General features: G+C 51.8%; 1 protein-coding gene and 1 long non-coding RNA gene across 2 annotated transcripts; both read left to right on the top strand.

Annotated features, from left to right (window-relative positions):
* The first annotated feature begins 6,951 nt into the window (after positions 1–6,951).
* LOC141041834 (uncharacterized) lies at positions 6,952–13,364 on the top strand. The gene is made up of 3 exons (XR_012203556.1): positions 6,952–7,445; positions 12,996–13,169; positions 13,252–13,364. It is a non-coding gene; the product is annotated as an uncharacterized lncRNA (long non-coding RNA).
* Positions 13,365–15,900: 2,536 nt separating this feature from the next.
* Positions 15,901–16,353, top strand: LOC109785578 (uncharacterized mitochondrial protein AtMg00820-like). Its single transcript, XM_020344172.1, has one exon. It carries the CDS (start codon positions 15,901–15,903, stop codon positions 16,351–16,353), a length of 453 nt encoding a protein of 150 aa, XP_020199761.1.
* The last annotated feature ends 9,735 nt before the right edge of the window (positions 16,354–26,088 follow it).

Here is a 26,088-nt window from a genome sequence, read left to right as displayed (position 1 = left end):
GAAAAAGACAAGGATCCAGGAACCGCCAGAGAAAAGAAAGAAAAAAGAGTACATGAAGGGGTTTGAACTTACGCCGACACCGTCTGCGGTTGCTTCACCGTCTTGCGGAAGCGAGCCGCCTTTGCGGCCGCCTCCTCCTGCCTGGTCGCCGCCGCTCCACCCCTGGGTTTCTTCGTTCGACTGCCGAACAAACCCTGTGCGGCGCGACGCTTTTGACCGCCGCCCCGAGCAAGCGGTGCGGCAGAGGAACCCGTGCCGCGACAGATGCCGGTTGACGGCGCGGGACGACTTCGGCCTCGTCATCGTCCGGCCAGTCGTCGAAGGTGACTTCGTGCCCGAAGCCGCCTGCTTCGCCGCCGGCTTGGCCACCACCCGGCTCGATGTTGTCGTCCATAGCGGCCGCCCCCAAGTCGGGGTCCTCCAGATCGTGCTCCGTCCGGTCGGGAACGAATCGACGCTCCGCGTCTGACCCGCCGGCCGGCCGAAGAAGAGGGCTCTGTCGAAAGAAAAGCCGACTAAGTTAGAGTCGGCCAAGAGGAACTCGGCAACAGAACAGAGAAAAGAAAAAGAGACAAGGAGAACATACCGTAGGCGGCGAATTGGCTCGACTATACGGCTCCTTGCCGAACTGCCACTCTTCGATGAGTTTGCAGTTCGCGAGGTAGTTCACCATATAGGCGACCTCCGCGTGCGGTATGTCCTTGGTGCACATCCGGCTCGGATCGAGCTGGCCGCTCATCTGACTGATCAGATGAGGGCGGATCTGGAGCGGGAGTACTCGGCGCGTGACGAAGGCGGCCAGCAGGTCGGGCCCCGTCAAGGCCTCTGACTGGGTCATCACTCGCACTCGGGCGACGGCTGCGGACCCAGCCGGCGTCAGAGTCACGGCCCGGAAGGACCACTAGGGCCGCCTGCCCGCCGGTGGGCCGGCTACGTAAGCCGACAGGTTGATGTAGTCGCCCCGTGGGGCCATGTTCCGCACGTAGAAGTACGACTTCTGCCACTTCTTCACCGACTGGATCAGCGTGATGACGGGGAAGGGGTTGTCGGTGACCGACCTCCGCGACGCGATGAAGGCGCCAGTCTGAGCCGGCACGCCCTGCATACGCGTGCCCAGCTTGGACTGGAAGAACTCCCCCCAGAGCTTGAGGGTAGGGAGGACGCCGAGGTAGCCTTCGCACAGGGTGACGAAGGCAGACAGCAGCACCACCGTGTTTGGGGTGAGGTGGTGCGGCTGGAGCTGGTAGAAATCGAGCCAGGAGCGGAAGAAGGCGCTTGCGGGCATGCCGATGCCGCGCAAGAAATGCGAGCGGAAGACAACCCGCTCGCCCTCCCGCGGCTCCGGCGTAATTTCCTTCGCCGGTGCGAGACAGACCTCCACCTTGTCCGCGCCGGGCAGCCGCCGCGTCTGGCGGAGGAACTCGATGTGATCTTCGTGGACATTGGAGCCGTCCCAATCCCCGCAATATTGCTCCGTGGCGGGAGGCATGGTGAAAACAAGCGCGGCGGCGGAGGAACGAGTAGTGGAAGAGCGCGGCGGCGAGGCAATGTCGCATGAAACGGCAAGAAGAAGAAGATGGGGGAAAGAGGAGGAGCGTGCGAGAGCCTGCCGCTCTCCCCCTCCCCCTACTTATAGCTTCGCTGGGCGAAGCCGAGGAGGCGGGACCTGGGGTGAGAGGTGGGATTAACTGCACCCGCTCCCCCCACGCCTCGCGGTTATTGCGCCCTAAAGACGTGCCAAAACTGCCGCAAGGTGACGTGCGGGCGGTTTCGGGCTGCAGAGAATCCGCGCCTGGGCCCGGGCGTGGACGTGGCGGGCCCCCGCCCTGCGGCGACGTCCTGTCGCGCGCGTGGGCTGGCAGGCTTTCTGGCCGAGAGAGGCCACGTGGTCTGCAGGCAGCAAGTGGCCGGCCCGCGGCCCGGTGCACGCGTTGGCAAGCTCCCGCCCTCCGACTCCAGAATTTTTTGGCCAAGACGGCGCGCCTAACTAAAGCCGGTTCCCAGCTGCCGGCTTGTCAAGATAGGAAGCTGATCGAGCTTCTCGACTCCTACCCAGCCACGGAGCCCAATCAGCTTCGGGGACTACTGTCGGAGTAAATAGCTACGGGTAGCCCAACCGACTGCCCCTGGCTCTTCAGAAAATTATCAGACCATTTGGGCCTCCAAGCATTTCAAGCACTTGGCCGCCTTCCCTGGCCGGCTACCTCTGAAGCCGACTCTCGGAAGGCGACCCAGCCTCAGCAACCTCCCCCCCAGGACAACCACGGGGTGGCCGACTCCAGGAAGCCGGCCAAGAAGAGCGCCGACTCCAAGAAGCCGGCCAAGACCGCAACCACCAAAACTACGCCCACATAACGGTGACGAGACGGGGTGTGGCTACAATGAGGCCCACTACCCCCGAAGCCCGAGGCAGGCATGGCCACAGGACGCCGTACGGGACGGCCATCTCCCGTCCGGCTCGGCACTGTAGCCACGCCGGCCTCAACGTCACCCACGACGGACGCCAGTACGGCCCGCGGGCGGCGGGCCCCTTTAGCCAGAGAGAGGCGCAAAGGCGGCCCGACCTTCCCAGTCGGCCAAGAGTGTAGTCGGCCCCCAGAAGCCGGCTACTCCCTTCCTCGAAGCAGGAGCCACATTAAGGAGACAAGACGAGGTAAGGCTACAGTGAGAGCCCTCGAGGGGGCACACTGTAGCCACGCTTACCTCGACGAAGCCCTCTTCATCAGAGGCGAGGCTACAGTAAGCAGCCGCCGACAAGACCCAAGGCGGTGGGGCCGGCCTGTCGACCAAGAGGCCGGCAGCCGGCGGGACCCACCAGTCGGCGGGCCCCAACGGCCGGCGGAGAAGCCGTAAAGCTTAGACACTGACGGCTGGGACCAGTGCCCAGCCGGATTACCATTGTACTCCCGGGGGGTAGGCTTATATAAACCCCCCGGGACACCCATGCAAAGGGTTGGCTTCTGAGCATAGCACACACACCATAGAGAGAGAGAAGTAAGAGCTAGCCTTGTTCTTCTTCTCCCATGAACCCAACAGCTCTAGGAGCGATTGTAGCTACTTTTACTGATCTAGTGATCATGCGGAGACCCCGCAGAGCAGGACTAGGGGTGTTATCTCCTCGGAGAGCCCCGAACCTGGGTAAGATACGCCAGCGTGCATGTCTTCGCCTCATCCCGTTTCCAGGCACCGGCGACGTCTTATTGGCACCCACAATGATAAGCCACCCGTTGGCATATGTCGCACCAACCAACTGACACGACGTGGGCACACGTACTATAGGAACGATGGTAATTTTTCATTATTTTTGGTGATGGAGAAGTATCCGAACACTTCCCTCTACGCAGATTGCCCTTCGCATGTCTACCACTATGGCCGGCGGCCTCCGTGGGCTAGCATGCCGCCAAGCTTGCGTGTGCGGCTTCTCACAAGTCTGAATGTGTTGTGGGGGCTGCAAACGCCCGGGACGCGTCTCCGGGGTGTGGCCCCCCTCACGGATGGCGCCGCCACCGCCACCTGGAGGGGGGAAACGGATGCGTCGGGTCTACACGGAGGGGATGTAGATGTGGGTTTGGCCCAGATGTTGCTCCCAGGTGTCCCTCTATGCTGACCTGACATAACCGGGTGGAGAGGTCCACTGGTCAAAGCCCGTCTGTGGGAAGTCAAAGGGCTAGATCTCATGGCAACCGCTCCAGGGTTAGGCGGGACGGGGGCCCTGGGGGTAGCAATGCCATCGGAGCATCGCACCGGCCCCTCATACATGCGGGGTGCTGTTGTGGCGTGTCCGAAGAGGCAGCACGCGTCTCCGGGGTGTGCCCCCCTCACGGACGGCGATGACACCGTAGTAGACGTTCTGCAGTAACGGTGCGGCGTGAATATTATTAAATACTCGGATCGCGATAAAATCATGAGTTTTTACACGAGGTGGGCACATATGCTATAAGAACAATGGTAATTTTTCATAATTTTTGGTGATGGAGAAGTATCCGAACACTTCCCTCTACGCGGATTGCCCTTCGCATGTCTACGACTGTGGCCGGCGGCCTCCGTGGGCTAGCATGCCGCCAATCTTGCGTGCGCGGCTACTCACAAGTCTGAAAGTGTTGTGGCGGCTGCAAATGCCCGGGACGCGTCTCCGGGGTGTGGCCCCCCCTCACGGACGGCGCCGCCGCCGACACCTGGAGGGGGGAAACGGACACGTCGGGTCTACACGGAAGGGATGTAACTATGGGTTTGGCCCGGATGTTGCTCCCAGGTGTCCCTCTGTGCTGACCTGACACAACCGGGTGGAGAGGTCCACTGGTCAAAGCCCGTCCGTGGGAAGTCAAAGGGCTAGATCTCGTGGTCAATCGCTCCAGGGTTAGGCGGGACGGAGGCCCTGGGGCGGTGGAAATGCCACCGGAGTGTCGCACCGGCCCCTCATACATGCGGGGTGGTGTTGTGGCATGTCCGAAGAGGCGGCACGCTTATCCGGGGTGTGGCCCCCCTCACAGACGGCGATGACACAGTAGTCGACGTTGTGCGGTAACGGTGCGGCGTGAATATTATTAAATACTTGGATCGCGAGAAAATCATGAGTTTTTTACACGATGTGGGCACATGTGCTATAGGAATGATGGTAATTTTTCATAATTTTTGGTGATGGAGAAGTATCCGAACACTTCCCTCTACGCAGATTACCCTTCGCATGTCTACGACTGTGGCCGACAGCCTCCGTGGGCTAGCATGCCGCCAATCTTGCATACGCGGCTTCTCACAAGTCTGAAAGTGTTGTGGCGGTTGCAAACGGACGACACGCGTGTCCGGGGCGTGGCTCCCCTCTTGGACGGCGCCGCCGCCGGCACCTGGAGGGGGGAAACGGACGCGTCGGGTCTACACGGAGGGGATGTAGCTCTGGGTTTGGCCCGGATGTTGCTCCCAGGTGTCCCTCTGTGCTGACGTGACACAGCCGGGTGGAGAGGTCCACTGGTCAAAGCCCGTCCGTGGAAAGCCAAAGGGCTAGATCTCGTGGTCAACCGCTCTAGGGTTAGGCGGGACGGGGGCTCTGGGGGGGGGGGGTAGCAATGCCACAGGAGCATCGCACCGGCCCCTCATACGTGCGGGGTGGTGTTGTGGCATGTCCGAAGAGGTGGCACGCGTCTCCAGGGTGTGGCCCCCCTCACGGACGGCGAAGACACAGTAGTAGACGTTGTGCGGTAACGGTGCGGCTGAATATTATTAAATACTCGGATCGCGATAAAATCATGAGTTTTTTTACACGACGTGGGCACATGTGCTATAGAACGATGGTAATTTTTCATAATTTTTGGTGATGGAGAAGTATCCGAACACTTCCCTCTACTCGGATTGCCCTTCGCATGTCTACGACTGTGGCCGGCGGCCTGCGTGGGCTAGCATGCCGCCAATCTTGCGTACGCTGCTTCTCACAAGTCTGAAAGTGTTGTGGCGGCTGCAAACGGCCGGGACGCATCTCGAGGGTGTGGCCCCCCTCACGGACGGCGCCGCCGCCGGCACCTGGAGGGGGGAAACGGACGCGTCGGGTCTACACGGAGGGGATGTAGCTGTGGGTTTGGCCCGGATGTTGCTCCCAGGTGTCCCTCTGTGCTGACCTGACACGACTGGGTGGAGAGGTCCACTGGTCAAAGCTCGTCCGTGGGAAGTCAAAGGGCTAGATCTCATGGTCAACCGCTCCAGGGTTAGGCGGGACGGTGGCCCTGGGGGGTAGTAATGCCACCGGAGCGTTGCGCTGGCCCCTCATACATGCGGGGTGGTGTTGTGGCATGTCCGAAGAGGCGGCACACGTTGCCGGGGTGTGGCCCCCTCACGGACGGCGCCGCCGCCGGCACGTGGAGGGCGAAACGGACGCGTCAGGTCTGCACGGAGGGGATGTTGCTGTGGGTTTGGCCCGGATGTTGCTCCCAGGTGTCCCCGCGCGAACCATCTCCCTCCGACAGACTTGGATCCGCCCCTGCCACACCCCACCCCCACCGTCGACGACCCCTCCCCCATCACTCAGCTGACCTACTAAGCTCCAGATCGAGCACGCGAGGCGGCGGCCATGTGCTCCCAGACCCGCGACCAGGCCACGCCCTCGGCGGATGAAGCTGCTCGAGTTCGGGGCCTCCCCTCCCCTCCCCTCTGTGTGGTTCCGGGAGAGGAGAGGGTCGAGCGGTTAAAAAAATTAAAAATCTATATGAAATAATAATACATAAAAACATAAAAAAGGAAAAATATAACTATAAAAAACATTAAAAAAATCTATATGAAATAAAAAAACATAAAAAAACATAAACTATTAAAAACATTAAAAATGAAAAATATAACTATGCCGACGGCAAAGCCGTCAGCATAGCTTCGGCCATACGCGGATCGGTGACGTGCCGTCTATGCCGACGGCAGCCGTCGGCATAGACTGCCTTATCCCCTCGCGCGGCGTCTATGCTCCACTCAATCTCTCCCAGCTCCCCGCGACCCCGCGAACCACTCGCCGCCGCCGCCGACTCCCCGCCCCTTGTCGCCGCCGCCGCACTCGCCCCCGTCCCCTGCCGTCGCCCACTCGCCGCCGCCGCACTCGCCCCCACCCCCTGCCGCCGCCCACTCGCCTCGCCCGCGCCCCCTGCCGCCCCACCCGCATCGCCGCCGCCCATCCCACCGCACCCGCGTCGCCTGCCGCCGCCCCTCCCTCGCTCCAGCCGGCGCCGCCCTCGCTCCAACCGCCCCCGCCCCTCCCTCGCTACAGCCGCCCCCGCCCCTACCTCCTCGACCCCAACCCGCCCTGCGTGGACGCCGCCCCGGCCGGCCCACGGCCTAGCCTGGCCGTCCCCCTGCTGGTCCGACCGGCCGACCCCTCCGGCAACCGCCCCCTGCCGCTCCGGTGGTCGTCCCCTGCCCTGACCGGACGGCCCCCCTGCTCCGGTGGTCGCCCCCTCATCCGTAGGTAAGAACAATGTTTTTTACATTTTTTGTGTAGTAATGTTGTAGATGAATGCATATATATAGTAATAGATGATTAGATAGATGAATGAAATGGAAGAGAGTATAAATGTGAAAAAAAAATTAAGTGCACAATGTGAGATAGATAGATGTTAGATGAATGGATATTTGTGTAATTTTACTATGTTTTTAGATACATACTCAATATTATAGATATATGTATTGTGAAGATGAGATGAGAGGGAAGAGTACACTTTTTGTGAAGATAGATAGACGAAAGTTAAAATTTGGATATGATGAGTGGTTACTTCATCATGTTGATCTTGCTAAAAAAACGTTTATGATATGATGTGATGTGTGATGATGCTTTATATCTGATGTGATGACCTAATTTTTTTCATTTGGTGGAATTTAGAGGATTTCTAGTGTTGCCTCCGGTGGAGTGATCGTTGACGTTGGAGCTCTTGGTCTTCGATTGTCCCTTCGCTGATCGACTACATCATCTACATCCGAGGGTGAGCTACAAATCCATCACCTCATACGTTCTTTTAATCATGTCACTAGATTAAATTTTCACATCAAGTCGCGTAACCTAGGTCTCCCGTCCGAAAGGGTTGCATCGATAAATATGCATTTAGTTGCATATTTATCACCGCAGCTCTTTCGGATTGTCTAGCGCTTTCCACGGACAGCCCGAGGATGTGTAGATTGGGTACGTTGTTCATGCTCTACCCCGTTCCGAGACAGGATTTCGGCGGTGCCTCCCTGTTGTTCTCCAGATGCACATTCTCTCGGCATTTTGCTGAGACGTGTATTTGGAGAACAGCGGGGAGGTGCTGCCGAAATTTTGTCTCGGAATGGGGTAGAGCATGGACAACGTACTCAATATATACATTCTCGGGTGGGATTCGGATCCATCTTTACCTATTAGAGATGTAGGTGGATTAAATGTCGTTTCTCGTCAACACTCTAAAAAATAAAATGTTGATGTGAGTAATTTAAACGAATCCTTAATTTTGTTGTGTGGCTTCCAATAAAGCAGAGATGGCAGATAATCAGTGGATGTATAGTGGGTTTTTCCGTCGGAATCAAGTAACAACAGAGTGGGTCGAGAAAACTGATGTGTTTTTGAAAGAGATATTCCGTAGTCCAATGAGGATGGTGCCAGAATGCCCGTGTGCCAAATGTAAGAGACGTGTCCGCAGAGATAAGAGTGAGATGACTAAGCAGCTTCGCACGCATGGATTTCTGCCCAACTTTAATATGCCGATAAACTTTGCCCAGCGGGACCGTGGTAGAGAGGAGGTGATACGACAACGCGTTGCTGGTTATGAGGACGGTGGGGTTAGAGACATGCTAGATGATGTCTTTGATGCACAACTGACATCTCCGTCAAATTCAGCGAATGAACCGGAGGAGCCGGAGGAAACCGCAAAGGCCTTTCTGGATATCTTGGCCTCGTCAAAGAAACCTCTCTATGAGGGTGCCAAGCTGTCTGTGATGGATGACATCTCGCAACTGATGGCAGTCAAGACTGAGTACGGCTGTAGCCGAGGTTGCTTCAAAGCATTTCTGGGAGAGTATGGGCTAACAGCCTGCCTGAGGGCCATGAACTGCCGAAAACCATGTACACTACGAAGAAAATCATGAAGGTGCTCTCCATGGATATGAGAAAATACATGTTTGTCCAAATAATTGCCTTTTGTTTACGCATGAGTATGCGGATGACAACTACTGTAGGAAGTGCGGTTCCTCTTGGTATATTGAGGTGGTCGATGAGCATGGTCAGAAGCGGCAGCTAAAAATCCCTGTGAAGGTTCTTCGGTATCTTGATTTTATAAAAGACTGCAGGGCCTTTTCATCACCGAGGAGTCTGCCAAAATGATGAAGTGGCACAAGGAAGGGAAAAGGTACAATCCAAAAAAATTGTACATCCATCAGAAGGTGAAGCATGGAAGTCATTCGATATTGAGTACCCGGAGGAAGCAGCCGAGGCTGGGAATGTCAGAATTGCTATAACAGGTGATGGGTTCAATCCATATGGTATGTCGTCTAATCCATACAGCTGTTGCCCCGTATTTGTTATTCCGCTCAATCTCCCTCCCCGCGCCATAATGCAATGCAAGACCATGTTCCTGTCACTTATAATTCCGGGGCCTGAATATCCGGGGAAGAATTTGAGTGTGTTTATGCAGCCGTTGGTGGATGATTTGCACCATTCTTGGTACTTCCCAAGGTTGACATACGACCGGCATCTGCAGAAAAATTTCTTGATGAAAGTTTGGCTAAAGTATTGCATGCATGACTTTCCCGGCTATGCCCTGTTCTGCGGATGGTGTACAAGTGGAAAGATGCCTTGCCCAGTGTGCATGCAGGCCTTGATTTTCATTTGGCTGAAGAAGGGTAGCAAGTATGTTGCCTTTGACCTGCATCAACAGTTCCTCCCTCCAGACCATCCTGATAGGGAAGACAAGAAGAACTTCACAAAAGGCAAAGTTGTCCATGAAGTAAACGCGATTCCAACGTTTTCTGGTGCGGATGTGCTTGCTCAGCTGAAAGCTCTTAAGCCTGCCGGCGAAGGCAAAGGCAAAGGCAAAGCCACAGGCGAAGACCAGGGCGAGGGCAAAGGAAAAGGTAAAGGGAAAAAATGTTTTGAAGCTTATGGTGAGACGCATAACTGGACTCACATTACCCCCTTCACGCAGCTTCCCTATTTTAAGGACCTCAAACTTCCATACAACATCGACGTGATGCACACCGAAAAGAATGTCGCAGAGTCCCTTTTTTGCACGATCCTCAACATTCCTGATAAGACAAAGGATAATGTTAATGCTAGAGTCGATCAACAGAATATTTGTGATAGACCACGTCTACACATGCAGCCTCCCACAGGCAGTCGAAAATCTTGGTTCAAGCCAGATGTTGGCTTCGTACTTAAAAAGGATCATGAGATGGAGGCATTGAAGTGGCTGAAACACGTCGTGAAGTTCACTGATGGTTATGCGTCGAATATAAGTAAGGGGGTCAATCTTTCAACGGGCAAAGTGACCGGGCTCAAGAGTCATGACTATCATGTATGGATTGAGCGGATTATGCCGGTGATGGTTCGGGGCTATGTTCCCGAGCGTGTCTGGCGTGTGCTTGCGGAGTTAAGCCATTTCTTCCGCACGCTTTATGCTAAAGAAGTATGTCCTGAGAAGATAAAAGAAATGCATAAGAAGGCGCCAGAGTTGATATGCAAGCTAGAGAAGATCTTCCCGCCAAGCTTCTTTACTCCGATGACACATCTCATTTTGCACCTCGCGAACGAGGTATTGTTGGGAGGCCCTGAGCAGAATCGTTGGCAGTACGGCCCTGAGAGACAGAACAAGCATCTGAGACAGAAATGTGGAAACAAAGCTAAGATTGAAGCTTCCATAGCTGAGGCAGTTATCCTAGAGGAGGTAGCAGACCTCAGGACAGCCTACTATCCGGACCATGTTCCCACGTTGCACAATAAGGTGTCTCGATACAATACAGAAGAACCCAAGTATAAACCCAAGTTGCCTCTATGCATCGGGCAAGGTGGCAGGGCTGGATGCTCGACACCTTATCTCATGCCACGAGATGAGTGGGAGGATGTCATGTTCTATATCTTGCACAACATCAAGGAAGTTGAGGATGAGTGGATGAGGTAATACCTTTGCACCATTCTTTTAGTCAATTCGTTATGTTCACTTTGCCTAGTTCTTATACCGCTTTTCTTATTCTAGTCAATTCGTTGATGAAGAGTGGACGGGAATGCTGCCTCCTACTGAAGCGGAGGCACTTGCTCTTCTCCGAAAGGGTGCTGATGGAAGGAAAAATTTCGTTGCGTGGTTCATGGAGAAAGTAATATTCACACTTCCCTATTACCTATTTCACCGTACAATTCCAACTAAACTCATGCACCCTATAATTTCAATTAAACTTGTAGGGAAATGATCCGAACGAATTAATGGATGAAGAATTGAGATGGGTTTCCATGGGTTTTGACCCTGCCGTCATGACATGCCAAAAGTATGATGTGAATGGGTATCGCTTCCATACAGAGGAGCACCAGAACAGTCGGCCTGATCCCAAAACCATAAATACCGGAGTCTTCACTGAAGGAGATAATAAAGTAGATTACTACGGAAGGGTAGGAAAAATATACGAGCTTACATTCAAACGTGGCCGCGAACCCCTAAGTCTCACTGTGTTCAAATGCCGATGGTTCGACCCCAAAAAGGGTCTGAGACATACGCCTTCTGTTGGTTTAGTTGAAGTTAAACCATCAACCGTCTATGCCGGAGCTGATCTCTTTATCGCCGCTACCTAGGCCACACAAGTATATTACCTGCCTTACCCATGCCAGAAAGAGTACCTAAGGGGTTGGGAAGTTGTGTTCAAGGTGTCGCCACATGGTAAGCTACCGGACCCGAACGATGATGATTACTACAACATAAACCCCATGACATACAAGGGAGTGTTCTTTCAAGAGGAACATGATGACGTGGTCCGAAACAACGAGGATGATGACTTGGGTTACGTTGACCTGGACCCAAACGACGACGACGCACGGATTGATGGTGAGGCAGTTGTGAATCAAAGAGACATAATTATGCTTGAAAAGTTAAATGAAGACGCTGACGATGAGGAAGAGCCTCCACCTCTGTCAGACAACGAAGAAGATATGCGTGATAGTGATGATGAGACCGGTCGACAAATAGATTACAATAGTGATGATTCATATGGGTTCTAGAAAATGTAAGTTCTTTTAATGATCATTACAATAGTATGCTTAAAGTGCTGTTCTGTTATTAATGTTTTTCCTGTATGCTTGGTTATTTGATATCCTTACTAATTGTTTATTCTCTTCTCTATGCTGGTTTGCTAATCATGGGCAAGTCCAGCGGCGCCAGTTTCCTTGGTAAATTCAAAGGACTTACTCGGAGTGGACGAGCCCACAAGGTTCCCCACCGACTACGCGAGGATGACACCTCACAGGGAGGTGGAGGGGTCGGGGGAGGACACCCTAGAGGAGGAGGAGGTGGGGGGAGAGGCAGCCGGGGCAAAAAACTCTGGGCCGTGTCCGAAATAGGAGGGTCTTCTTCGATGCCCTCCTATACTGAGGCACCTTCTGAGTCTGAGGAGGAGGAGTATGTTCCTGATGGCGAGGAGGAGGAGGGCGAGGAGGAGGAGGCCGAGGAGGAGGAGGCCGAGGAGGAGGGTGAGGAGGAGGGCGAGGAGGGTGGTGGAGGGGAGGTTGACCCCGAGCTGTGGGGTGACTTGCCACCGAGTGCTCCGCGGGAATGGCTGTGTGGTACTGCCGGAGTACCTACACCACCTTCTATCGAGGCGCACGAGTGGCTCATTGAACCTGCGGGGACAGAGTAAGTGCCTCTCAATCATATTTTCAACACATGACAACATTTTCTTATTGTACACATGGCAATCCTTTGATCCTTTTGCAGTAACTGGATCGTTCGCGGAAAGGGCCGTAAACCGAACGGCCTTATCACTGTCCTATTGAAGGAGTTTTGGCCTGGCCTATTCTGCCCGCGGCCAGACAGGGACCCGCAGCTGCGGGTTTTGGCCACGAGCTGGGCCCACTACGAGGCTTGCAGCAACGCGGAGTACGGGACGGCCGCTAAGGCCGTGATCACCAAATTTTGGGTAAGTTCTCTTCTGAATCACTTGTCTTCAGTTTTGTTCATAGTTTATCATTGAATCATTCAACTCATGCCTTGTTTGCTTCTGGTTTATGCATGATTGCAGCAACTCTATAGAGTTCTTGACGAGCACAAGGCCAGAGCCAACGTGGTCTTGCTTGCGGCTGCGAAGAAGAAAGATCGTCAGTTGCAGTACGAGGTGCGCTGGGTAGCCGTCTCGCAGTACTACCACATCTACCTGCAACAAAAGATGACCAAAACTCAAGCGCAGAGGCAAAGACTTACCTTGAACAGGGAGCAGTTCATGAAGGTAACTATTACTGACTTTTCATTGTTTCAAGCAGTCAACTATATGTTTCATGCTCACATGTCATGCTTCCAAAATTTGCATAGGTTGTTCCTCGTTGGTGCTATGGAAGGCATGAAGGATGGGCGAGTTTGGTGGATAGGTGGCTCGGCGACGATGCGGAGTTTGCTGCCAAGAGCAGCAAGGCCCAGGCTAACCGTGGAAAAGACGGGACACACGGCCAAGGAAACAGCAACCACTGGGGCTTCAAGGCCATGAAGGTATATCTATATGCATGATGCATTTTTGTTCTTCTTTACCGTCATGTTCTTATGTATGGCTAACTTCTGTTTGACGTTGCAGGAGGACAAGTTGAAGAGGCCGCTCTCAGACATTGAGTCGTGGAAGCTGGCCCACGAGCGGAGTGATCGCAAGGACGGCGAGAGCCAGTACTATGGCAAGACCGAGGAGCACCTGGAGTCTTACACTCAGAACTATCAGAACTTGCACCCGGATGTTCCTGTTCCTGAGGTCGCCCAGTCTCAGATCGACGACACGGCGGTGGTGGCCATCCAGGGGAAGTCACATGGCCGGTATCCGTGTTTCGATGGCTTGATCACTCCTTCGATCTTGTACACACGGCTTCGGGCTACCAACCCGAGCTAGTTAGAGAGTACGGGGCATTCAAAGACTCCCTTAGCCCGCCAGCATGCTGTAAGTACTTCCCCTTTATCTTCTTTCTCTCTTAACATTCTCAGTTTATTTTCAGCATTGCTCACTTAGAAACAACCTAAATTATGTAGGCATATAAGGAGTTTGTCGAGCATAGGAATCTCGAGGTGCGGGAGTACTTTAAACGAGTGAAGGCAAACGATGATTACAACCGTCAGATGATGACGGTTAGTTTTGTCCTCTTAAAACCAAGCTAAAATTTTGCACTTTCATTCCTTCTGACCTTCTAGTTTGCTTGTTTAACTAACATCCAGGCTATGTTGGCATCTTGGAGTAACCGCACGGATCCACCAGAAATGGGACCCCCACCACCACCTGCGGGAGAACCCCGACACGTGGCCACGTTCGATGAATGGTTGGCACTAGGCAGTGATAGTCCGGTTAGTACATGTGCCTAACTACTGACAAACTAGTTCTCGTTCATTCAACACTATCATATCATATTTACCGTTAGAATCTTCTCTCAAACATGTAGGGGACCGGTGATTCGACTCCTGCTCCGTCGACCCCAGTCACTCCGATCTGGCAGAGTGATGGTGGTCGCGGTGGTAGTTTTGGCGGAGGTGGTCTTGGCGGTGGTGGTTTAGGGTTTAGGGAGTGATGGTGGTCGCGGTGGCAGTTTTGGCGGAGGTGGTCTTGGCGGTGGTGGTTTTGGCGGAGGTGGTCTTGGCGGAGGTGGTCTTGGCGGTGGTGGTTTTGCCGGTGGTGGTCTTGGCGGTGGTGGTTTTGGCGGCGGCGGTCTTGCTTGATGTCGATGATGATAACCGTGCATGTGGCCATCGTGCCATACCTTTCATGATCCTACTTGTTAGTTTCTGCTTTCAAATGATGTTCCATGTCTTGCACTATTTATGTTCATGAACTTTCACCGGTGATGATCTTTAGATGATAAACTTGAGTATGTTTAAATGATGATGATGAACTTGAGTATGTTTAGATGATGAACTGCCAAAGCTCTCGCCCGTGATAACCCAGTTAATGTGGAGTTTGATGATCTTGGCTTCTCTTTCAAGGATCGAAGAACGAGGAAGGTGATCCTCCGCTGTAATGACGCCGGCGACGAGCTCTACCCCCTACCGTACACGCCACCGACCCATGCTCACCACGCGCTCACCGCGGTCTCGCGTGACCTTTGGCACCAACGCCTAGGTCTTCCCGCCGTCGACACCCTCGACCGGACCCTACGCCCCTCCGTCATCACCCCAGAACCCAGCACCACCGGCGTGTGTCAGGCGTGTCAGCTCGGCAAAAGCACTAGACTACCTTTTAGTTCATCATCGCATGCATCTTACTTTCCGTTTCAGCTTGTTCACAGTGATGTTTGGACCTCCCCTGTACCTAGCAATTCTGGTTGTCAATATTATCTATTATTGCTCGACGACTATAGTCATTTTGCATGGACGTTCCCTCTTCGCCACAAATCAGGCGTTTTTCCTACCATACACAATTTCATCGCATTCGTCAAAAACCACTTCAATCTTCCTGTCCTCACAGTCCAAACAGACAACGGTAGAAAATTCGACAATGCTTCCTCACGTGCCCTTTTCGCCTTGCTCGGCATTGCCCTGCGCATGTCGTGCCCGTACACGTCTCCACAGAACGGGCGCGCCGAGCGCGCGCTCCGTACACTCAACGACATCACCAGAGCACTGTTAACCCATGCCCATATGCCGTTCTCCTATTGGGCAGAAGCGCTGCAAACCTCTACCTTCCTACTCAACCGACGGCCGTGCCGACCTCGCCACGACCAGGCACCGTTCTTCCTTCTGTACGGTGCTCACCCCGACTACATAGCCATGCGCGTTTTCGGGTGTCTATGCTTCCCCCAACCTCACAGCCACAACCCCTCACAAGCTCGCCCCGCGCTCGGCGCCGTGCGTTCTCCTCGGCTATGCCACCGATCACAAGGGATATAGATGTCTCAACCCTGCAACCGGGCGAGTGATCATCTCTCGTCATGTCGTCTTCGACGAGCGTCGCTTTCCCTTTCGCGATCAATCCAGTGCGTCGCCACTTGATCCAACGCCCCCCCCCCTTGACGACGAGCTAACGCTCCCGTTCGTTCCCCGGCGAGCTCGTACTGCGCGGGCACGACCCGCCGCTGCACCAGACCACACTGTGGACACGGTGGTCTATCACTCCCCTCCCGCTAACACAGCTCCGTCCGCCCCTTCCTCGCCTACGGCACCTACACCGACAGCTGATCCGGCCACCCCTCCCACCACTGCTCCCAGCAGCACACCCACCACTGCTCCCAGCAGCACCCCTTTGCCACTACCCATGCCACCGCGTCCACGGCGCCGCGTCGCGCCCATCCCAACCCACACCATGACTACGCGCGCTCAGGCCGGCAAGTTCCTTCCCAACCCCAAGTATGCCGACAACCTTACTGCCACTGTCGCCGACACTACCATCTCACCCATACCCCGATCGGTGCGTTCTGCTTTGCAAGATCCATGTTGGCTGTCTGCTATGCAGGTGGAGTACAGGGCGCTGATGGAGAATGCAACCTGGCGGCTCGTGCCACGACCGCCCGGCGTCAATGTCGTCACCGGCAAATGGCTCTTTCGCCATAAGTTCAAGGCGGACGGGTCGCTCGAACGGTACAAAGCACGCTGGGTACTGCGCGGGTTCTCTCAACGACCTGGCGTGGACTTCGACGAGACGTTCTCTCCCGTCGTCAAGGCCGCCACGATCCGCGTCGTCCTCACCATTGCTGCCACGCGCAACTGATCGGTTCATCAAATGGACGTCAACAACGCCTTTCTCCACGGGCGTCTCACCGAGCGCGTCTACTGTCAACAACCTGCGGGTTTCGTCGACGCGCACCACCCCGAGCACGTGTGCCTCCTCGACAAGTCGTTGTACGGCCTCAAACAGGCACTGCGCGCGTGGTTTGCCCGGTTCGCAGCCTTCGCGCACCAGCTCGGCTTCCTCAGCTCACGCGCAGATCCCTCATTGTTCGTGCTCCATAGCAGCGCGGGTGACGCCTACCTCCTCCTCTACGTCGACAACATCGTCCTCACGGCCTCGTCGACGGCTCTTCTTCAACACCTGCAGCGCCAACTCTCCGGCGAGTTCTCCATGGAGGACCTCGGCTCCCTCCACTACTTCCTCGGGATCGCCGTCACCTGCACGAAACACGGCTTCTTCCTCTCCCAACAGAAGTACGCTGAGGAGCTGCTCGAGCGCGCCAACATGACGTCCCGCAAGCCGTTGCCCACGCCTGTTGACACGCACGGCAAGCTCTCTGTTGTCAACGGCGCACCTGTTCCGGATCCAACCGAGTACCGCAGCATCGTGGGTGCCCTCGAGTACATGTGCATGACGCGCCCTGACATCGCCTATGCGGTGCAACAATGATGTCTGGTCATGCACGATCCGCGAGCACCGCACCTTGCCCTCGCCAAACGGGTGCTGCGCTACCTACGGGGCACCACGTCTCATGGTCTCCATCTCCAGCGCGCGCCGTCACTCGACCTTGTGGCCTACTCCGACGCGGACTGGGCCGGCTGCCCCGACACACGCCGCTCGACGTCCGGCTACGCTGTGTACCTCGGCGACTCCCTCATCTCCTGGTCATCAAAACGCCAGGCCATCGTGTCCCGCTCGAGCGCGGAGGCAGAGTACCGCGTTGTCGCCAACGCCGTTGCGGAATGCTGCTGGCTTCGTCAACTCCTGGCGGGGCTCTTCATTCCCATGCCAAAAGCGAGCGTGGTGTTCTGCGACAACATCTCCGCGGTGTACATGTCTTCCAACCCAGTTCACCATCGGAGGACGAAGCACATAGAGCTGGATATCCACTTCGTCCGCGAACAGGTTGCGCTCGGCAAGCTTCGCGTGCTCCATGTGCCGACCAAGCAGCAGTTCACGGACGTGCTCACCAAGGGACTCCCGACCACGGCGTTCCAAGATTTTCGTTCCAGTTTATGCATCCGCCCCCGGATGCTTCAACTTCGGCAGGGTGTTAGTTGTATAGATTAGAACCCCCGCTCGCCCACGTCATGCATGCGCCTGCATGCTCCTGTACACGATCTCCACGATCGACCACGCGCTCTCGCTAGCGCTCGGCGCTCCCTCTGTACTGGCCCTATATAAGCAGAGATCAATCACAGCACCACCTAAGGTGGATTGCTCATTCTTTCTCTCGTCCACACTTAGGGGTTGGAGAGAGTGCCGTAGTGCGCGTTCTCGCCGTTGATGTTGTAGGCCATCTCGTCCATCACGTTCTTGCCCCCGCCCATGGCGCCGGCGGCGAGCGTGGCCAGCACGGTGCCCGCCGTGGTGCTCGCCAGCGCGTGCGTCCGGGCCCAGTCCGGGTTCCCGAACCCAGTGACGCGGCTGGCGATGTTGAAGCTGCAATCGACCACTCAGTCGGTCAGTGAGATTACCGAATATCGATGTGATCGAGGGAGGGAGCGAACGAGCGAGCAGGGTCGCAGTACATCTCCTTGATGGCAAAGGTGAGGCCGTGCGCGCGGGGGGGGGGGGGGGGGGGGGGGCTGTTGCTGGTGGTCAGAGGAAGGAGGCGGCAGCCATGACCCAATCCGCCACCTGACACTGCTAGAGGAGGCCACCGATCGTGTTTCCGACGACACCAGCAGCGTCCCCAGCTCTTGGTCACGACTCGCGACGCGGTCAGCCTCCACCATCAGTATGCCGGCGCCCGTCTCGCGCAGTCGCGCTCCAACCATGCCGCCACACACATCCGTCGCCCCATCAGTGTCGCCCCCGGGCACCCGCTCTATATCTCGATTTCGATATGGAGAAAGAAAAAGGGTGAGAGATGAACGATCCCGTGGGATATAGTCATCCGGCCTCCTGCTGCTTGCCGCCGTTGTCGTCCCATTGCTGCTTCGCGTGACTCTCCCCATTGCTACTGCTATCAGGAAGAGGGGAGGTAGAGTAGGACTGGGGCAGCGGCGGAATCGATCACGCAAGGAACGGGTGGGGTGGGCTGATTTTTCGGGAGTTTGTTCTTGAAGAAAATCGTAGGAAGGATCAAGGAACAAAACGAACGAAACGAAACCAAATGAACGACGTAGCGACGTGCCATCACCGCCGCAGACTTGGAATTATTGATAGATTGATTTTTAGTAATCATATAAGATAAGCTTAGATTGATTGATTGACACGCCAGGGAAAGATTTGTTTTGAATATAGATAGATTGATTTTTTTTCCTCTCCTCACCCAAACAATGAAGGAAAGCGTGCAAGGGAAAGATCTGTTTTGAATATAAATTGATATATTGATTAGATTAGATAGATACATTAGGAAAGCGTGGTGAGGGGTAGATTAGGAAAGCGTGGTTTTTTTGTGTTGTTTTTCTCCCTGGTTTTATGTCCATCAGTTTTGCAAGGGAAAGGAAAAAATCGGTGGGGTGGGATCGACTGGTGGAGGTATCGTTCGATGGGGTGGGGGTGGGATGACAAAAAAAATCCAACGAAAATAAACCGCGAAGACTATTCACCAACTCGTCCATTAGGAGTAGAGAAGAGATAATGGGTTAGTTTTTTTTTTGAGGGATTTATAATGGGTTAGTTCGATAGATGCTGGTTCTATTTTCACTCTAGCTAAACTGACAATCCCTGCAGCATATATCCCCATCACAGATTTGCCGACGTCTTTTCAAACAGCAAAAACTGAACGACTTGTTCTTTAACACAGACCACAAACAGCTGAACCACCATGTTCATGACCCGCATTAGTGCCTGATCCACGGTGCAAATCTATCACTGTGAATCTGAATGCATTTATATAACTACTATATCTACTATCTAAGATTCACAAGCACGAAATTCTGGCTAATGTGTGCATACAGAGATGAGAAGAAAGTGAGACGAAGATGGAATACTATATATCACCAATCGTTGGTATGCTATTATATGATGGAGTACAATATATCACCAAATTTCAGTGACCTACGTGCTACTAGGACCAGCAAGAAGTGAGCAAAATAAGCAGCCAGCCTTGGTAGAATTACGGCTGGCTTCCTGTACAGCGCCGACGGGCTCTAGCTCGGCGGCGCGGTGGCTGTCGACGAGGAGCTGCAGCACGGGCAGCCCTACGACGAGGTGCGCGCATGGTGCAGCTATGACGAGGTGCGCGTGGTGGGCACGAGCAGCGGTGAGCTCCGCCTGCACGCACGCGAGCTGCGCCTTGAGGCCATCGACCTGCCTCTGGAGCTCAACGGCGGCCGCGTGTGCGTCGTCGTCATCGGCCATGGCTTGGCAGTCTACTGGGTTTACCTCTGTGTGCGCGTGCGCCTTCTCGTCCGTGAAAGATGGAGGACGGGGAGAAGGCAGCAGCAGCCATCCGGAGAGGAGCAAATCGGGAGCTACGGGCGGCCGAGGGTTGGAGCTTCCCTGTGGATGGTGGTGAGCGCGGCGCCCGCGGCCCCGCCGCGACGAACAGCTCGTTCCGGCGAGATCTTAAAAAAGAGAAAGGAGTTGCCCAGATTTTGTTTGTTGTAATGACACAAAGAAAGGAAGAGGGAGGAAGAAGAAGGCAAAGTCAATTTGCCCGCGTGTCACTTTTTTTGTGCCAACTTAGCCCACGGACGGGCCAGACTAATTAGTGACGTGAGCGAAGCGCTTAGCATTTTGGATTAGTGTTTTTTGTCACTCTTATTTTTTGATGTAGTGCAAAGTGTCAATGTTTTGTAATGGGCGGCTGCTACAAACTAGTAAAATGCCCGTACATTGCTACGGGCTATAATGCATATAAATGAGATAATAAATGATTAAAATTATCTTCCAGATCGAAGTTCATTTCCTACTAACATGCCCGTGCGTGTTTGAACATCAAACGGGCACCCACGGGCTCCCCAAAACTCATCCTTCTGGACAGTCCAGGCTCCTCCAAAACCAGACCATATGTGAGGAAGAAATATAGTTGTTCGGACTATCTGCCATGTCATCTCCAATAGAAAAAAAACTAGCCCACGAGGCATCCATCCCCTTTCCTTCCGGACCCTTCTCTTCCTGCTCAGTTTTCTTCATAGGTGGACATTTCTCGCTGGAGCCGTCTCCTTTAAAATTGGATGACGCCCACTTCACCTTCTCCATGACACTATTTCTCTGATGGCCTTCGGGCCATACAGTTGCGGAGGACCTCGACCTCCACCGGCGGAAGGGCCCCCATTATCGTTCTTATTAGGTTCAACGTCTGGGTTGGGCTGTGCAGTGGCGGCGATGTCTCTTAGTAGGAACAATGTCTCGCATGTTCTGTCCCAGTCTTAATGATGCTTCTAGCATCGTCAGAGAGTGTGTGCAGGCGTGTCTCTGTCGGATCTCGCGGGATTTGGTCGGTGTTGGTCGTCGATGGATCTGTTTGGATCAGGTCTTCGTTCGCCCTCATTTTTGGTGTATACAGGTTTGATCCTTCCGATCTAAGACTTTCTTCAACGACAATGGTTGCTGCTCTAGTGCGATGGTCCTATTGGGCCTTAGCACGACGACTTTCTGGTTGTCTACTACAACAAGGTTTTCCCGGCTCCAGCGAGGGAGGGGCGATGATGACGGCGCACCTTCGGCTCGCTCCAGTGCTTGTACTCGTTGTAGGTGGTCCAGGGACCTAGTTGTAATTTTTTTATTATCGTTGGTGTTTTTTATACTGCCATCATTTGAAGATGAATAGGTTGGAAGTTTCTCAAAAAAAGTGAAATTAAAATGGTGAAATAAGATGTGATTACCTCAAATGGTGAAGTAATTTTTATTATCATTGTGATTACCTCAACCACAAATTAAGATGGTGAAATAAAACCGGCTTGAATTTTAGTATTTTACAATTTAGGATGTTATTCTATGTTCAGGTCAATTTACACCTACAGCCACATGTTACAAAGCTAGCTTACATGAGCTCAGTCCACGGAGGTTGAAAAGATGCACAAATTGTATGGAGGGAAATTAGAAACACTTAACATTTTTGTTAACAAAAGATAGATGGAGTTCAGTCTTTGCGTGAATACTTCAACATGAGGAAGATAAGGACATGACATGTTTATGATTCTCGAAAACACACAAAAGAACACAAAATGCAAGCATAGAATAAGCGAACATAAAAATGCAAGGATAGAATAAGCAAATGTGTACAGGCTGCAATGAATAAGCAAACAATTTTATGGGTAACCATAATTTTGCAGACACAAATATAGTACTTCTAGGTCATCACATACATGCCCATGCGTTGTCACCGAAAAACAAAATTCTAATCAAACATTTTTTAATTCCAAAATATGTACTGAACATGATGACATGTAGCTTCCATTTATATTGATCCACTTATATAACGGTAAGGATTAGTCCTCTCTCCCGCTTTTATCCTCTTCGACAAAGGTGTGTGTGTCTCCTTAAGCACCTCTTGTAGCATCCTTTTTTTTTTACAAAGACCTCTTGTAGCATCCTTGTTGTTACAGCAGTCCAACATCTAGTGTTGCCATCACTTGGCACAATTTTAAAACCTTTGCAAATCTATGAAATTGCCCAATTTAGAAATAATGTGGTTCTCACCTACCACGAAAGATGATACCGTATTGAATTTCTTATTTAGAAGTGAGGAAAAATACACATGGTGCAATAACAATGATTGTTGCTCCTCATCTTTGATCGCTACAAAGGCTTTTGCGACCTCAGAAAACATAAAGGAAAACCAAATATAGTATAGCTGAGAAAATCAAACTAAAACAAAGGTTAAACTTTTCCTATTTTACTGTGCTATGCACATCACTTTAAAGGGACTTCAGTGTACAAAGGGACTTTTCCTATAGTAACAGTTACTTGCCTGAATCATGTCCCTTCACTGGACACCTCACACTACTCCCCACAGATCACAACACTCAGCGTCAGTTCACCTCTTGCCCCCTCAAGAAGCTCTTAGTGGCAAGGTCTTCCATGTGTACCCAGATGGGCGAAGTGGGCACACACACACCTCCATCATTGGTTCCTTTTCCTTAGTTTGTCTCCGCTTGTTACCAAACCAGCCTGCAGCCTACGATGGTGAGCTGGACCACGTTATCCTGTACTCCCTACTGATCAGGGGTTTTCCTCTCCACTTCCTATAATCAAGACATCAGTTCCCCCGAAATCATAAATAACAGCATAGTACAGGCAGATGTGGCATGCAAGAGCAGAGCATGCACTATTCAACATATCAGATAGTAGAGATAAAAATAGATTCAGAAGTATACATAACTCATGAAGCATGCACATGTGTTTTGACTTTTGATCATTCTGATTTTATTGTTATCCTTGCATATTAGATTTGTTGGGTCAGAAATAGAACATACAAGTCAATAACCATTGTACCTCTGCCAAATATAGGTAAGAAGAGTTACAAATTAGAAAATAAAAGGTATTTAAAGAGATGAATAAGAAGCAAGAAACTATCTTTAATAGATGAAGAGCAAGCATGTTAAGATATGATTAGAGGGCCGATGGCTAGTGTCAATAGTAAACAAGTTGGGATTTGTGTGTTGGACCTCGATCTAAAGCTCTGATTTCCTGCCACCAAGCCTGTAACAATATCCAAGTACAAAGGTTTTCATATGATGAATTGTAGATCATCATGCTGAAAGAACAATCTCGTCCCTTTATTCCAACTGGGTAAGATTACGATCTGTTGCCAAAACAAATAAGATCAGGAGCATCCCTACACAACAACCAAGAATCTGCACTTGTGAGCACCACGATTCAGAGTGTTTTTTTACATGTATGTCCTAAAACAATGGCTCAGTACTTACCAAAGCCATCCTTGTTCCTGTTCAAAAATTTAAACATGCACTCATCCATCATAAGATCCTCATCGCTGAAGTAGTACTACACCTACAATTTTGGAACATTATACATGCGACAATTTGGTGTTACTTGGCAGCAAATCAAGAGTTCGGAGTCAGGGCGTTATACTGCAGATAAGGGCCTATTGTCCCGGTTGGTAAGGGTCTTTTGTCCCGGTTTTTGAACCGGGACTAAAGGGTCGTTACTAATGCTCTAACCCTTTAGTCCCGGTTCTTACACGAACCAGGACAGATGGGCCTCCACGTGTCCGCTGCGGCCAGCCCAAGCCGGGGGGGCCTTTGGTCCCGGTTGGTGACACCAACCGGGACCAATAGGCATCCACGCGTCAGCATCTGGCTGGAGCTGATGTTTTTGTTTTTTTTTTTGAAAGGGGCTGATTTAGGGGTTTTGGGGGTTAATTTAGGTTGTTATTAGGTAGCTATTAGAGAGAAGTGTCCTCTCTTATATCTCCGTGCTTGGTTTACCAACGCTACGTACTGCTATGCCTAAACATGGCTTAGATTGAAGTGAAGGCAACATGTGGTGCATGTCGAAAGTAATACTAATCCTAACTTAATCAAGTTTGGATTGTACTACTTTCGACATGCACCACATGCATGTTGCCTTCACTTCAATCCAATCCATGTTCATTTCACCCGCTGATATATAATAACTCTTCATGCGCGCATCATGCATCATCATATATAATAACAAGTCCTACTAATCATCATCATACAACTTCTACTCGTTATTAATAACCAGTCATACGATCATCATCCTCATAGTCATCGAACCAACCCTACTTAATTGTTCTTAGCACATGATCATCAATATTAGGTAGGACCAAAATACCCTCTTTAAGGTAAAATAGCATAAAACAATATAGACCCTGACTCTCCATTATGGAGAATGGAGATCATCCTGTCTCCAATTCTTGCGCTTCGCTTCCTTTTGCTTCCAAGAACCTCCTTGCGACTGTCCATATATATTTTCCATTATTTGATTTGCATGTCTCCACTTCTTTTAGAAATCCGGTATGGACAGTTGAGATTCGTAGGATGACCTGGTTGTATGTTCAAAACATCAAGCCTATCATTCTGATACATCAAATGAGGCACACAATCCTCTGGGATTATCTGTTGAAAAACATAGTAATAACCTCATAGTTAGCAATGATGTACTAGTTTTAGAAGTATGCAAAAGATGCACGGATGTCGTAATAGTAAGAAATCTTACCAAGGTATCTCCATAGTAGTTACCGTAGTTCAACACGTGCACTAGTGGCATGTATTGACCATAATGTGGAGGAGTTTTACAATAGATATTGTAATTCTCAAGATCAGTACAAAATCCGACCAGATGAGTTTTCTCCTTATAAGTTAACTCAGAGCCATCGGTGTAGTAGGTTCTGTCTACCATGTTCCGCACATTGTTTGAACAATCAAAATAAGCTGTCAATGAAAATAAGCTGTCAACTATTTTGAAATGAACAATATAAATTAGCTAATAACTATGTTTGAGAAACTCACATAGCGGTAGAATTGGAGGCGTATCAACAAGGACCCAAATGTCCATATTGTCTTGCTCGATGTCAGGATCACCAAGATCCCTGGTGACAAGCATACCCTCATCAAAACCATACATCTTGCAAAATGCTTCCCAATTTTTGCAACCAAAATGGGTTACGCTCTCAGAATTATACAGATTCACTTCAAAATCTATATCATGATGGGTCCTTAAGTGAATTTTGTTTGTTGTCATACTTTCATGGTCTTCAAAACCCATCCTCTCCAAGACGTAGCGTCTTGCATGGCATAGGATAAGCTAGCCGAATTGTAAAAGATAAAAAGTACACGTTGAAATAGTTGAAGTCGTGCTTAATTACGAAAAAATAACACTTGTCGTCGTTGCGTACCGTTTCAACATCGAAGGTCTCCTCCAGCTTAATACTGAAGCGCCGATCTTCGTCCAGGTGAGGCCTGTCGCACTGACCTCGGTCGTCGTGGCACCAGTCGCAGTCCCCCGGGAGACTTTCGTCGTCCGAGTACGACATTTCCTATGTTCATAATTCAAATATTAAACGTCTACAATTAAATATATGTACTAAAAAACCTAAGTTAGATCATTATTATTCATCAGGGGTTGACTATCGGTTTGTCGAGTCTTTTCTTGAAAACTCTCAGCTCACGTGGTGTATACATTCGACCTTGGTGATGGTCGCTCCTCCATTTGTCCCCGAGTGCATTACACCAAAATGTCTAGCACACGGGAACAAAGGAGAAGCGACCCCCACGACAACAGTCGGGATTCTTCGTCCTCTCATATATATATATATGGTGGAACTCTCCCTCACTGATTCCTCTCTGACATTTGCGACCGTCGGTGATGGTATGGTAGCTCCTCCTTTCGTTCTCGAGTGCATTACACCAAATTGTCTAGCACACGGGAACGAAGGAGAAGCTACCCCCACGACAACAGTCGGGATTCTTCGTCCTCTCATATATGGTGGAGACTCGACAGACTTACAGTCAACCCGAAATATCGTTTAATTATCTTTCTAAAAGAGGATTTGGCTAGTCTCACCTCGATGTCAGAGGGGGCGGTGACGGGGACGACGGCGGGGATGATGGAGGGGCCAGGGGCTCCTAGATTTCTGCAAAAACAAAAACCCTATAAGCTATCAACTAATCATAT

This window comes from Aegilops tauschii, chromosome 2 (assembly GCF_002575655.3).
Source record: "Aegilops tauschii subsp. strangulata cultivar AL8/78 chromosome 2, Aet v6.0, whole genome shotgun sequence".
NCBI classification, from domain to species: domain Eukaryota; kingdom Viridiplantae; phylum Streptophyta; class Magnoliopsida; order Poales; family Poaceae; genus Aegilops; species Aegilops tauschii.
Note: the sequence above shows the minus strand (reverse complement) of the source record. Positions and strands in the feature narration are given on the sequence as shown.

What these genes read in the sequence shown, in the direction of transcription:
- LOC109785578 (XM_020344172.1), top strand. Translation starts at nt 15,901, where the DNA reads ATGCCACCGCGTCCACGGCGCCGCGTCGCGCCCATCCCAACCCACACC.